The 12,519-nt window shown below is 52.3% G+C and overlaps 1 protein-coding gene across 1 annotated transcript; it reads right to left on the bottom strand.

Moving 5' to 3' along the window:
* Nucleotides 1-8,918: 8,918 nt before the first annotated feature.
* Nucleotides 8,919-12,095, bottom strand: LOC118507967. Its single transcript, XM_036047297.1, has 2 exons — nucleotides 12,078-12,095; nucleotides 8,919-11,943 (listed from the first exon to the last, which is right to left on the bottom strand). Exon 2 carries the CDS (start codon nucleotides 11,781-11,783, stop codon nucleotides 8,919-8,921), a length of 2,865 nt encoding a protein of 954 aa, XP_035903190.1. The 5' UTR covers nucleotides 11,784-11,943; nucleotides 12,078-12,095.
* Nucleotides 12,096-12,519: the final 424 nt, after the last annotated feature.

The raw sequence follows: 12,519 nt of genomic DNA, 5'->3' as shown, positions 1-12,519 counted from the left end.
CGACCGCAGCAACTGCTGCATCCGATGCGGAGAACCTGGCCATCGGGCGGCCACCTGCAGCAGTGCGGTTAGCTGCATCCGGTGTGGAGGACCACACCGCATTGCAGCGCACGGCTGCAGAGGAGCGAACCGATAGCGGGGAGAGCCGGAGATGCAACGCCCGTTTCGGCCCGAACGAGATCCGCCATCGGCCGAAGTTTACTTCGTCGTTGGCAAAGGCGGAACAAGCGGCAATAGAATACCGCGCCCAATGACGCGCCGGTACACTGCCGCCATTGCGTTCGGGTCAAATGCGCAGTCGTCATCAAAGGAGGAGTAAGCCCGACGATGGGCCAACCAAGAGAGCAGACCGCCATTTAGGTTCCACGTCGGCGGACGTCGAAGCCGCAACGACCGAACTAGGCCGAAACGACCGGCCAGTGAGAAAGCATGCGAGAAACGACCGGGCGAGACCGGCATTTTGCCGTCTCCGCTTTGTGCGGTCGCTCTACTCGCATAACAGAGAGAGAGAGTGAGAGCGCGTACGCACGGTTCGGGCACGATCGGCACTTTGCGTTCTCTGCTTTGTGCGTACGTTCGTACCCGACCAGTAGCGGGAGAGAGAGCGTGCGTTTACTCTTTATGTGTTATGATCGTCATTTTGTCGTCTACGTTTTGTGCGGATGTTTGTTCCGTCCAATCGTGATAGCGAGAGTTTCCGTGTATGTATAAATGTGAGCATGTACGTGCTTGCATACCTAATGTTAGCGTTAGCGTTAGAGAAAAGGAGAAATGGCGAACTGCGGGCACGCCCGCTTCGTTTGTAATAGGAGTAATGTTCGTTTCCGTCATTTTGTTAAATGTCGTGTCGTCGGATAGATAAGCGTGGCGCGGGCCCTCACTTTATGTAGCGAGGGACGCCATTGCCGCCGGTGGCTACGGGAAGGCTACGGGAAGGCCGCCGGCAATGGAGTTTGTTTATTTGTTACCAATATTTGTTCATGCGCGTTCTGTATCCGTTTTATTGAAAATGTTATGTACTACCACAACAAACTATGGATTATAATGAATAAACACGTGGCTTAAAAAAAAAAAAAGAAGTGGAGTTTGCAGAGGCGAACTGTCAAAGGAAGCGAGCGGACAGTGTTTTTGCAGAAAATTCATCAGAAATTTGTCAAAGTGATTTCAAAACGTGCGCGAACTTACATTGTACGCCAACGTGGTGAATTTTGGTGTAAAAACAGTGGAAAAATAGTGGAAAACGGCACACTAACATTGCGTCGAACCCCGGTGCGTGTGACTGCGAAGGGTGCGTGTGTGGTGTCGTGAGTGCGTGAGTTAACACATCGGTCGAACATCCGATGACCCAGTAATTCCTGCGACGTCAGCTTATGTTTCGTATGGGACCGCCAACAGCGTCGTCAGCTTATGCTTCGCACCGAACTTGCACCAACATCGTTTGCATCGAATGGCTTAGCAACCGAGAAGCTGAATCAGCACCACCTCCGTTTCCTGTTCCAATACAATTCCCCCAATCCACATACATGTATCAATAGTTCAAATAAATCACTCTTATTTTGACCAGCAGTAAAACCAGACGTCTTAAGTGTATATCCGCGTCCGAACCTTTATAAGTGTAAAGTACAATTTTTAACTCGTGCGAGCGAAGCGCTCCCTTTCGCTGCGGTTGAATGGGAGCCCGCAGCCACAGTGTGGTGAAAAATAATTACGGACAGGAGTGGAAAACAGTGCTATAAACATTACCTCCAAAGAGGGAAAAAATTCAGGGCTGTGAAAGTGTAAAAAAGTGCGTTAAACCGGCAAGCAGTTACCACGTGCCAAGGGCACGTGAACTTAGCACGTTAGGGATTATCAGTGTCGGTGAGTGCGTGTGACGTGATTAAGTGCTCTGTGTCTGATAACTGGAGAGTGGGTACAGCAGCGGTCATCCCGGTTGTTGTCCAGGGAGAATTCCCTCTAGTGTCACCAGCGCCATCTATGGGGCACTAGCTGAAGTTTCTCCGCAGACACGAATCGAAAGCTCAGCACTGTGCATATAGAGTGCCATAAAGACGCATGCGGGCTGCAGACTGGCCAGGCGCAAACGTTTAGCGAACACAACGCTGGGCAAGGCGACGAACTGGTTAGCGTAGCCATGACGGAGGAGGCGAGTGATGGGTCGGTGGACGTGGTCCCCGAAACCATTAAACCTAAGAAGCGGAGGTTGTCTCAACGCGTTGTGATGACCCACCTGGAGTTGTCACCGGGAAAGCTGTCATCAATACGAAGCTCGCCGAGGGCACCCAAGCCAGCCCCAAGGAAAACGTCGCAGACACCGGGAGAGCTGGACACGGCAGCGCGGAAGAGAACCGCCCCCACCCCGACGCCGTCGCCAAGGAGATCCGTATCTCCCGAGATGCTGGCACCAGCCGCATTGCCGTCGGCGGAAGAAACCACCGGAATTCCCCATTCTCCGCCCGCAGAAGCGTCAGAACACCAGACGCGTCTGTACGAGCTGGTGATGAAGAAGCTAGAGGTGATAACCTCCTTGTTCGAAAAGAGTGAAGCCGAGAACGCTAGGCTCCGAGCGGAGCTAGATATCTATCGCACGGGTGTGCAAACAGTGGTTCAGCTGGAAGATTTAGCGATTGGAGTGCGCTTGGAAAACCAAGCCATCACCCAGTCCGGGCCCAGCAATAGGTCGCTCAGGCGCTCCAAGCAACGGGGGAGAGCCGAAGCACGCCAGTCGCAGGGTCCTGCCCAGCATCGTCTGCTGGAGCTGCAGGAGCATCTGCGGAGGGAGATAGCAGAAGAAGAGTGACGGGCAAAGACAAGGAGTGGGCAAGGGTAGCGATCTCAGGCAAGGGTAGCGAGAGGGGTCACATGGCGGTGGACTGCGTCGGACTCGATCGCAGCAACTGCTGCACCCGCTGCGGAGCTCCTGGCCATCGAGCGGCCACTTGTAGCAGTGCGGTTAGCTGCATCCGGTGTGGAGGACCACATCGCATTGCAGCGCACGGCTGTAGTGGAGCGAACCTTCCCCCCCGCCGATAAGCATGCCTGTGGGAAGCCGCCTCCAGGTCCTGCAGGTTAACACCAACAGGAGTCGAAGTGCGCGGAGCGGGTGGACGTAACGGTGATCTGTGAGCTGTACTCGGTTCCAGACGGGAACGCAAACTGGGTGGTGGACCACGACAGGCTGATGGCCATTGGCGTGAGCGGCTACTCCCACCCGGTTCAGTAGATCTGGAGTACGAGCTTTCCCGGCATTGTGGCGGCGAACGTGGCAGGCTTCACCATGACACGGCGGTGATTCTGGCAGGATTGGTCCCGCTACACCTGCAGGTGGAAGAAATCGCGCGGTGCTACAGCCGACATCAACGGCATGGCAGAGCCGGGTGCTCATCGATAAGGACGTCATCAAGCGGCTGGAGCACTCGTCCACCATAAGGCAGTGGCAGACATCGTGGAACCAGGGTGCCGCTCATCAGACCGCGAGCAGGTTCCGACGAAGGGCACACCGCGTGCTGCCGGATATTGCCGGCTGGGTAGGTAGGAAGCGCGGCGAGGTGGATTTTTTCCTTAGCCAGGTACTCTCCGGACATGGCTTCTTCAGGGAGTACCTACATGCTATGGGTTTCACCTCTGCCCCGACCTGCCCCTTCTGCGCCGACAACATCGTAGAGTCGGCAGAGCACGTGGTGTTCCACTACCCGAGGTTCGCCGATACACGGGTGCAGTACTTGACGGACGCGGACGGCGTCGTAATTTCCCCGGATGAGCTGGAGCACTTCCTGCTGTCGATCCCGGAGGCTTGGCAGCGAACGACCACGGCAGCACGGCGGATCTGCAGCTTCCTGCAGCAAAGGTGGCTAGAGCAGCAGGTTGCCGAAAATGCGGCCTTCGCTGGTAGGATAGTTTCCACCAATGAGCAGGCGGAACGCGTTCGGCAACAGGCCCGCCGTGAAGCCAGAAACGTGAAGCTGGCCAACGGCGAAAACGCCGGCAACGGCAGACATCCGCCATCGGGGAAATGGTCACAGGCACACAACAGCGCCCGTCCAATCAGCAGCCGGAGATGCAACGCCCGATTCGGTCCGAACGAGTTCCGCCATCGGCCGAAGTATTATTTCGTCGTCGGCTAAGGTGGAACCAACGGCAGCGGGAATACCGCGCCCAATTACGCGCCGGTACATTGCCGCCATGGCGTTCGGGCAGAACTCGCCGAAGCAGAGCACCGCCAACGGAGGAGGAGTTAGCCCGACGACGGGCCAACAGGAGTTAACGCGAACGTGAACGTCGTCATGAGAGAGCAGATCGCCATCGCGGTTTCATGTCAGCCAACGTTGAAGCCGCTATCGCAACCACGAACACGTCAACGCGCTGAGTGGGAGCGGTCTAGGCCGAAACGATAGGCCAGTGAGAGAGCGTGCGAGAAACGACCGGGCGAGACCGGCATTTTGCCGTCTCCGCTTTGTGCGGATGTTCGTACCCGTCCAGTAGCGAGCGGGGGAGAGCGAATTAAAACTATAGGGTTCAGAAACAGACGAAGGAAATCGAGACTTGCTTGTTCTGCGGTCAAAATCGGAGTGAGTTTATTAAGTTTGATTTACATATAAGTTCGTTATTGGGAATTGGATTGGGAAGGGAGAGGTATTGACGATTCTTGATGACTATTGCTGATTCGGCGATTGCATGTTTTGCAATCGGTAACTGGGTCAGACGATCAACACGGTTTGCTGATCGACGCTGTTTGCTGATCGTGTGCAATCGGGCCGGTGGCGGTTGGCAACACTAGAAACTGCTGTGTTGACTACGCAGGTTGTTAACTTCTTCCTCTTTAAATTTGAGACTCCGTGCGAAAAACGTGAAGGTATGTTGTTGGTTGGTAATTAATCGGTTCTGGATTTGGGTCAGTTGGTTGATAACCTTTAGGTTCTGGAATACATTGCGGTTTGTCATCAGGTGTTGTGATTAGTTCTACGTTGATGGTTTTGCGGCGTTTTATGCACAGAAATACGACGCCAATTATGATGACTATTATTGGAGTGAAGAATGAACTGCCCGATGACCATTGCCAAGTCCATGTGATACTAATACCTTCCAACTTAATATTCTGCATTTCATTCCGTATGTCTTTGTGTAGGTTGTGTAGATGTTCAAGGCTTAGGTTTGTCACGTTGTTCGAGGCTGCAACATGTACTCCATGTATTGGTAGATTAGTAGGAAAACCAGACTGTTGCGAATTGCAACGCCTGACCAGCAATAAAAGGCGAGTGGATTCTTTAGTATACCTTATTTTATTCTGCGAAACTAAAAATTCGTCCGCTTGGCCCACTGGTCAGGATCAAAAAGAAAGATCCTTTCCTCGTTATCTCGATCGTCACGCCAGACCACGTCATCCTTCGCTTCGGGTCCGTCCGCCGATGTCGTCCGAAGCAACGCGCCCCCTCGTGGCCGGTAGCACAAGCTGAAACGGCGCGTGCCGTCCTTCAATGATCGCGTCGTTACCATAAAGTGACAGTCCACCAGTCGTTTTGCTGTGCTAAACGATAACCTTTCCCAACTGACATCTGTTATACAAAAAAGCTTAAATTTCAAAAAAAAATTGCCCGATCCTCGCCATAACTGCTCGCTTCATGCGCGAATGCTTGTTACGCTCTTAGAGCAGCTCAGCACCATACCAGTTTGCCGTTGGAACGAGCAGCACAGCACACACCCGTTCGCTCTCGCGTGTAGTGGCGCTCAAACATTTTCTCGCTTTCCGCAATGTGCCGTGCACTGCTCGAACCATGATCCTCCGCTTGAGAGCCCCTGAGTGGGAGAGAGCGAACACACGTGTGCAGGGGCGCTCGAACTGTTTCTCGCGCGCCGTTTTGGTACTGGCATGCAGCGCGCATTTTAAAACCGTCTGGACACCCCTGCAAACTTCTGCTTCTCTCTTTCCTTATTGGCTCTGCCCTGAGCACGCTGAGCGACAGTCGTGTTCTGAATGTGATGGAGGGAGGACGTCGCACGCGCACTGATAAGCCGAGGCGCATGACCCGGTGTTTCAATGCAGATGGTGTTAGGATTGTTCGTGTGTGAGCTGCGGTAGCCTGGAGCTTCACTTCACGATCGATTGGTGTTTGCCGCTTCCCGTAACATGTTTTCTGCGAGAGCGTAGGTATGGTGCAGCATCTCATGTACGACGAAGAGCACCATGAGTTGAGACTCACCTTCTTGTTTTTTCCCCCTAAAGGAACCCTGGCGAACACGAGGAGTGCAACGGAGAGAAAGAAACATCGTTCATGTTTGTTGGTTTGGTTTGTTGAATAAATAAAAAATCATTCATTCATATCACATTCTAATCCGAGTGTTATTGTTTGCTTTGTTTTGATTTGCGCTGCCATAGCGCCTCTGGCCTATGACAGCTTGGATCCGAAGGAAATGGGTGAAAAAACTACGTGAAACCACGCGTTCGAACTGTTATAATTAGCTAAATCTGCTGCTCTCTAAGGCAAGATAAAGCATCGAGATTTAGCTAAAAGAACTCGAAAAACGCTATAAGCCTGCTATAAAATGTCAGTTGGGTTTGCGCGACGTTTAGCGTGACCAGCTTAACCACCGGCCTCTCCAGCGTTGTCCCGCGTGCTGTCCTTACGACGACCCGACGAATGATTCCATCTCGAGACGGAATGACACTGTCCACCCTTCCTCTCGGCCAACAGTTCCGCGGGGTGTTTTCGTCAACGATAAGAACGACATCTCCGGGTTGGATCGGTTTATGTGGTTCAAACCATTTCGTCCTTCTTGTCAGGGTTGGCAGGTACGATTTTACCCACTTCTTCCAGTAGCCATTCATCCTGGCCTGCACAGCTTTCCAATTCTGCTGCAAGGCCGCGGGAGAATCGTCATGCGGAACCAAAGGTTTCGTCCCTGCGGAAGATCCTAACAAGAAATGGTTTGGGGTTAACGGCTCATCATCCTCACCATCGACCGGAACGTGGGTAAGCGGGCGAGAATTTAGCATATTTTCTACTTCGATGAGCGCTGCTGTCAGTATCGCGTCCGTGGGGTGCCTCTCCTTCAGGGTGCGAGTCAGCATCCGTTTAACCGATTGAATCATTCTCTCCCATGATCCACCGAAATGGGGAGCTGCCGGGGGGTTGAACTTCCACGTTGGGTCGGGCGGACCGAACTCGCTGAGGATCGCCGAGTTGACCCGTTCAGCTGCCTCTCTGAGTTCCCGATCAGCGCCAACAAAATTAGTACCTCGGTCGGAGATGATCTCGATCGGCGTCCCACGACGCGCCATGAAGCTGCGAATCGCCATCAGACAGTCACTGGTAGACAGTGACCGCACCACCTCAATGTGGATCGCTCGAACCGTCAAGCATGTAAACAAACGCCCCAACGTTTTTCCGTCTTTCGTCCGTTCGCAACTATCATAGGGCCGAAGTAGTCTATTCCCGTGTATGAGAAGGGCATCATATATGCAGCAAGACGCGCAGCTGGCAGTTCACACATCTGCGGCGAAACCGGACGAGCGTACAGCAACATACACATGTTGCACTGTAGACGTACGTGTCTGCACACCGACCGAAGAGCTGGAATATCGAATCGTTGTCTCACTTCGTTGACCACAGTTTCTTGGCTCCCGTGCTTGTAGCGGCGATGGACGTCGTCGACGATTAACTCTGTTACGCGGTGTCTTCTCGGTAGCAGGATGGGTCGCTTTGTCGCCGGATCCACGACACGGCAACGGTCAATCCGGCCACTCAATCTCAGGATACCATCTTCGTCCATATAAGGGTTCCGCTCGAACAGCACACTGCTTCTGGGTATCAGGTTCTTCCACGAAGGCGCTGCGGGTGTCTCCCGGTGCCTTTGAAGTAGGGCGTATTCCTCCGGAAATGCATTTCTCTGCACATCCCTTATCGACGACTCATTCAGCTTCCTGGATTTCCTCGCGAGTGAGAGGACCTGTCGATCTCGGTTTATTATTCAAAATCAGGTTTACATACCGACGGACATAGGCAATGGTCCGAACGAGGCGAGTCCAGCGTGAAAACCGTTCGTAGGATATGAACGTGTTGTGTACAGCGTGAGCGCCAACAAGCATTCTCTTCTTCCGTAATTCTTTTGTGGTTCCCGATGGTGTTCTGAAGGGGACGTTCCACTCCGTTTCAGGTATGTGCAGGAACTCCGGCGCAAGAAATCATCGGTTGGAAGCGAGATGATGTTTTAGGTTGGTCCACTTCGTCGCTTCATCGGCTACATTCAGCTTGGTTGGAAGCCACCTCCAATCGTCAACAGTAGTTGTCTCCAGAACTTCAGCAACCCTGTGAGCGACGAAAATAGAGTACTTACGATGGTCCGCATTTATCCAGTCTATGACGTCAGTCGAGTCTGTCCAAAAATAGTAACGATGAATTTCATGTCGATGAGCACTCTGTATCGACGAGGCTAATCTGCATCCCATCACGGCAGCCTGCAACTCTAGTTTTGGAACGGATAAATATTTAAGCGGAGCTACTCTTGCTTTTGCCCCAACCAAAGCCACCTCTATTTTGCCATCAAACTCGAATCTGAAGTACGCGACCGCCGCGTAACCATCAGCACCTGCATCGACGAACACGTGGAGTTGAAGACACGATTCAGCAAAGGGTGTGATCAGCCGGTAACCTCGTGGTATGGTAATGCCTTCCAGATCCGGCAATCGTTGCATCCAGGAATCCCACTTGCACTGTATTTCGTCCGGTACTTCATCATCCCAGCCAAGATTGAGGCGCCAAACTTCCTGAAGCAGCACTTTCAAGTAGAACAATACTCCAGTAATCAAGCCCAAGGGGTCGTATATGGACATCAGGGTCCTTAGCATCTGCCTCTTAGATAAGGGTTTATCTTTGCGTGCCAGTTCGAGGTGTCTTATGCGGGATAGTTTGAAGCTGAAACTATCATTTGCAGTATCCCACCACATTCCCAGCACTTTCCCCCGTCTTCAGGCACGACTCAAAATCCAACTCCTTTACCGCTTCTGGGTTTCCTTGCACTGCTGCAACAACACTGCGGCTATTCGACAGCCAATTGTGTAACCGAAACCCTGCGTTAGCATGAATGTCGCTCACCTGGTGTGCTAGCTCGACGGCCTCCGCCTCGGTTTCCAGGCTTGTCAACATGTCGTCCACGTAATGCTCCTCCTTGATGCTTTGGACCGCTCGAGGGTACCGGGATTGATACAGTTCGGCATTCTCGTTTTTGACATATTGCGCCGTACAAGGAGAACAAGCTGCACTAAATGTCATCCTCAGCATGACGTACTCCTGCGGTTCTGCATTGGTGTCGCCCCATCGCCATAGAAAACGCTGGCTGTGCACGTCGTCACCGTCAATCTGTACCTGGTGGTACATCTCGCGAATGTCAGCCGCCACCGCGATCCTACACTCGCAAAAATGAAACAACACGGTTTGTAGCGGCGTCAGCAGATCTGGTCCGGTCAGCAACTTCTTGTTAAGCGAGACACCCTTCACTTCAGCCGCTGCGTCCCAAACCAAGCGGATTTTATTTGGCTTGTTAGGGTTAGTAACAGGAAACACAGGTAGGTACCACTTCCTGGGATAAAACACCTTCAGCTCGTCCGTTCCTAGTTGCCTGACATAACCTTTCGCCAAATACTCCCTGAGGATTCGGTTTACGTTGTCGGCGAGATTCGGATCTCGTTGCATTTTCCGCTCGAGACACTCCATCCTTGATACAGCCATGTGACGGTTTTCCGGCATAAAAATGTTGTCACTCCGCCATAGCAAACTGGTTGCGTACCGCCCATCGATGTGCCTCGTGTTGCCTTGCAGGATCGCCAGCGCTCGTTGATCTTCCTTCGAAAGCGATAGCTGCTTGGCGGGACCGTAACCGTCGACCTCAAAATACGCTGCCATCATACGATCTGCCCTTGAGATGGCTCCTTGGCAATCGCAGATGTGGTAGCTTGACTCTGGCTGCACTAAATTCGAACCGTAATCGTAGTCTGTGCACTTACCAAATATGAGCCATCCCAATCGCGTCTTGGTAGCTGTCGGTTGTCCCGCACTTCCTTCTATCGTTTTCAGAGGTCTCGTCAGCCTATACTGGTCGATATCTATCAACAGGCGTGGAGAAGCACTTTCATATGACTGTGCTGGAATCGTCGCGAGATGCGTGAACTTGCGTTTTAGCTCTTCTGTATCGACCGACTGTCTAGGGAGTGATAGCCGGCTAACCGTCCGCACATCGGTCATCGAGTAAACGGGCGCCTTTTCTTCGACACTAGACACCTGCACTGTCACTCTCTGCGACTCGCGTTCATCACGTTTCTGGCCAGCACTGTACAGCAGACATAGCGGATCGAGAGTACCGGAAACTCCTAGCTCTCTTGCAAACTCCTGCTCCATCAGCGTCACCGTCGACCCCTCGTCTAGCAACGCGTGGGTGTAAACCGGACCGCTCTTCCCATGAAGCATCACCGGAACGTATCGCAACAGCATGCTGTCTGTTCTCGTACCATGATGATTAATTTCAACCGGTCGCTCCTCACTGGTGGTACGATGTAATTTGCGGTGATGTTTAGCCACACATCCTTGCAGACCGCATTCAACACGTACCGAGCACGGGCCGTAGTGCTTTCCTAAGCAACGTTTACACAGTTTTAAGCTGCGTACCTTTTCCCATCTGGCTGAAACACTAAGCTGGTTAAAAACTATACACTCACCAACCGCCACACACGTGTCCTTATTGCACACCGCACATGCTCGATTTCTGCTGGACTGGGTTACATGCGTTTCCACATGTTGCGCGTGAACCTGTCGTGTTGTCGTCTTCTTTTTCGGCTGGGGGGGAGTTACCGCCATCGCTCCATCCGTCGCCTCTTGAATCCATGCACCAAAGCCGTTCAGCGTAACACCTTTCAGCTGCCGCCTGTGCATTCCCCAGCTCCATCGTAGAAACGCGGGCATCCGGTCCACCAGCTCTTGAAGCAACGCTGCATCGTACAGCCTCTCGGACGCTCCTTTCGTCTTGACGGTCGCACAAATCTCTGCTACCAGCTCACCGTACTCGATAAAGCTATCTAGGCGCTCTGGTTTCAGCGCCGGTGCTTCGCGTATCTGCTCGAGGAGCGAGTTAACGAGAACGTCCGCTCTGCCGTAGGACTTTTCCAATGCTGCCATAATTTGATCCAAATTATCCGCGTTGCGTAGGCGTCTTTGCACCATCCGTAGCGCTTTTCCTCGCAACGCACCTTGCAGGCGAAGGATGTTTTCGTCATCGCTGAATCCGAATGTGCGCGTCGATCTTTTAAAGGTTGACAGAAATAGCGGCCATTCATCGGGATCCCCAGCGAATGAAGGGAGTTCGCACCGGACAGCCTGACGGGCAGCTATTTGGCTCTGACTTAGTTCATCATCATCGGTAACCGTAATCCGCTTAGCCGTTGAGCAAGGAAGCGGTTTATCCGGAGAAAACGTGGTCCGCCCGCGGTCCTCACGGAGCCGTACCACTTCAGCTTCCTTTTCTCGTAACGCCTTCAGCACGTCGTCCGTTTTGGCTCTCAGAGCCTCCATCTCTCTCTTCATGCTCGCTATTTCTTCCTCCTTAGCAATCCCGAGCTTACATTTCGTATCGCACTCCGCGCACCACCACGCCCTGGTTTCTATCGCTTTGTCCACATTCGCGCACTTTTGGTGGAACCACTTATCGCAAAAGTCACACTGGATCGATTCGCCTTGCGTTACCACTTTCTCACAAGTCGCACACGTAAACTCCGAGATTTCGGCACCACTCTGCTCCATTTCGCACTACGCGTTTCGGATCCTTTGTGTGGAGTGTGGTTATGTATGCTTGTGTGTGTGTGTGTATACTTCTTACCGAGTCCTTTAGGTTAAGTGATTGCCACGTGGTTTGGAAGTAATGCAAAGGCGAACCGAATTTGCACGGCTCGTGTTACTTTTACTGAACAATTAATTACAAGACAAAATTACAGGTGTTATTTTTTACGCTTTTTGACGAATTTTTAGAATGTTGCGAATTGCAACGCCTGACCAGCAATATAAAAGAAGGCGAGTGGATTCTTTAGTATACTTTACTTTATTCTGCGAAACTAAAAATTCGTCCGCTTGGCCCACTGGTCAGGATCAAAAAGAAAGATCCTATCCTCGTTATCTCGATCGTCACGCCAGACCACGTCATCCTTCGCTTCGGGTCCGTCCGCCGATGTCGTCCGAAGCAACGCGCCCCCTCGTGGCCGGTAGCACAAGCTGACAAAAGGCGCGCGTGCCGTCCTCCAATGATCGCGTCGTTACCATAAAGTGACACAGACAGTTCTGTTATGTTGGCTAAAATCAGTTTTCCATTGACGTAAATATTGCATGTGTTATATTCGATTAGCAGAGAGCCAGTGATATTCCTTCTTTCTACTCCGCAGTTTGTATCCAATGTGAATAGTTCTACCGAATTGATAAGTGTGTGAGACTGGTCTAAGTTGAATATCTCTTCTTCTGTTGGATTGGTGATGAAGTCACAGCTAGC

The sequence above is a fragment of the Anopheles stephensi genome, chromosome 2 (genome assembly GCF_013141755.1).
Source record: "Anopheles stephensi strain Indian chromosome 2, UCI_ANSTEP_V1.0, whole genome shotgun sequence".
NCBI lineage: Eukaryota > Metazoa > Arthropoda > Insecta > Diptera > Culicidae > Anopheles > Anopheles stephensi.
The sequence above is the reverse complement of the archived record's forward strand: the minus strand, read 5'-3'. Positions and strand labels throughout refer to the sequence as shown.

Excerpts from the sequence above, each read along its gene's own strand:
- LOC118507967 (XM_036047297.1), bottom strand. The coding sequence starts at position 11,783 with ATGGAGCAGAGTGGTGCCGAAATCTCGGAGTTTACGTGTGCGACTTGT.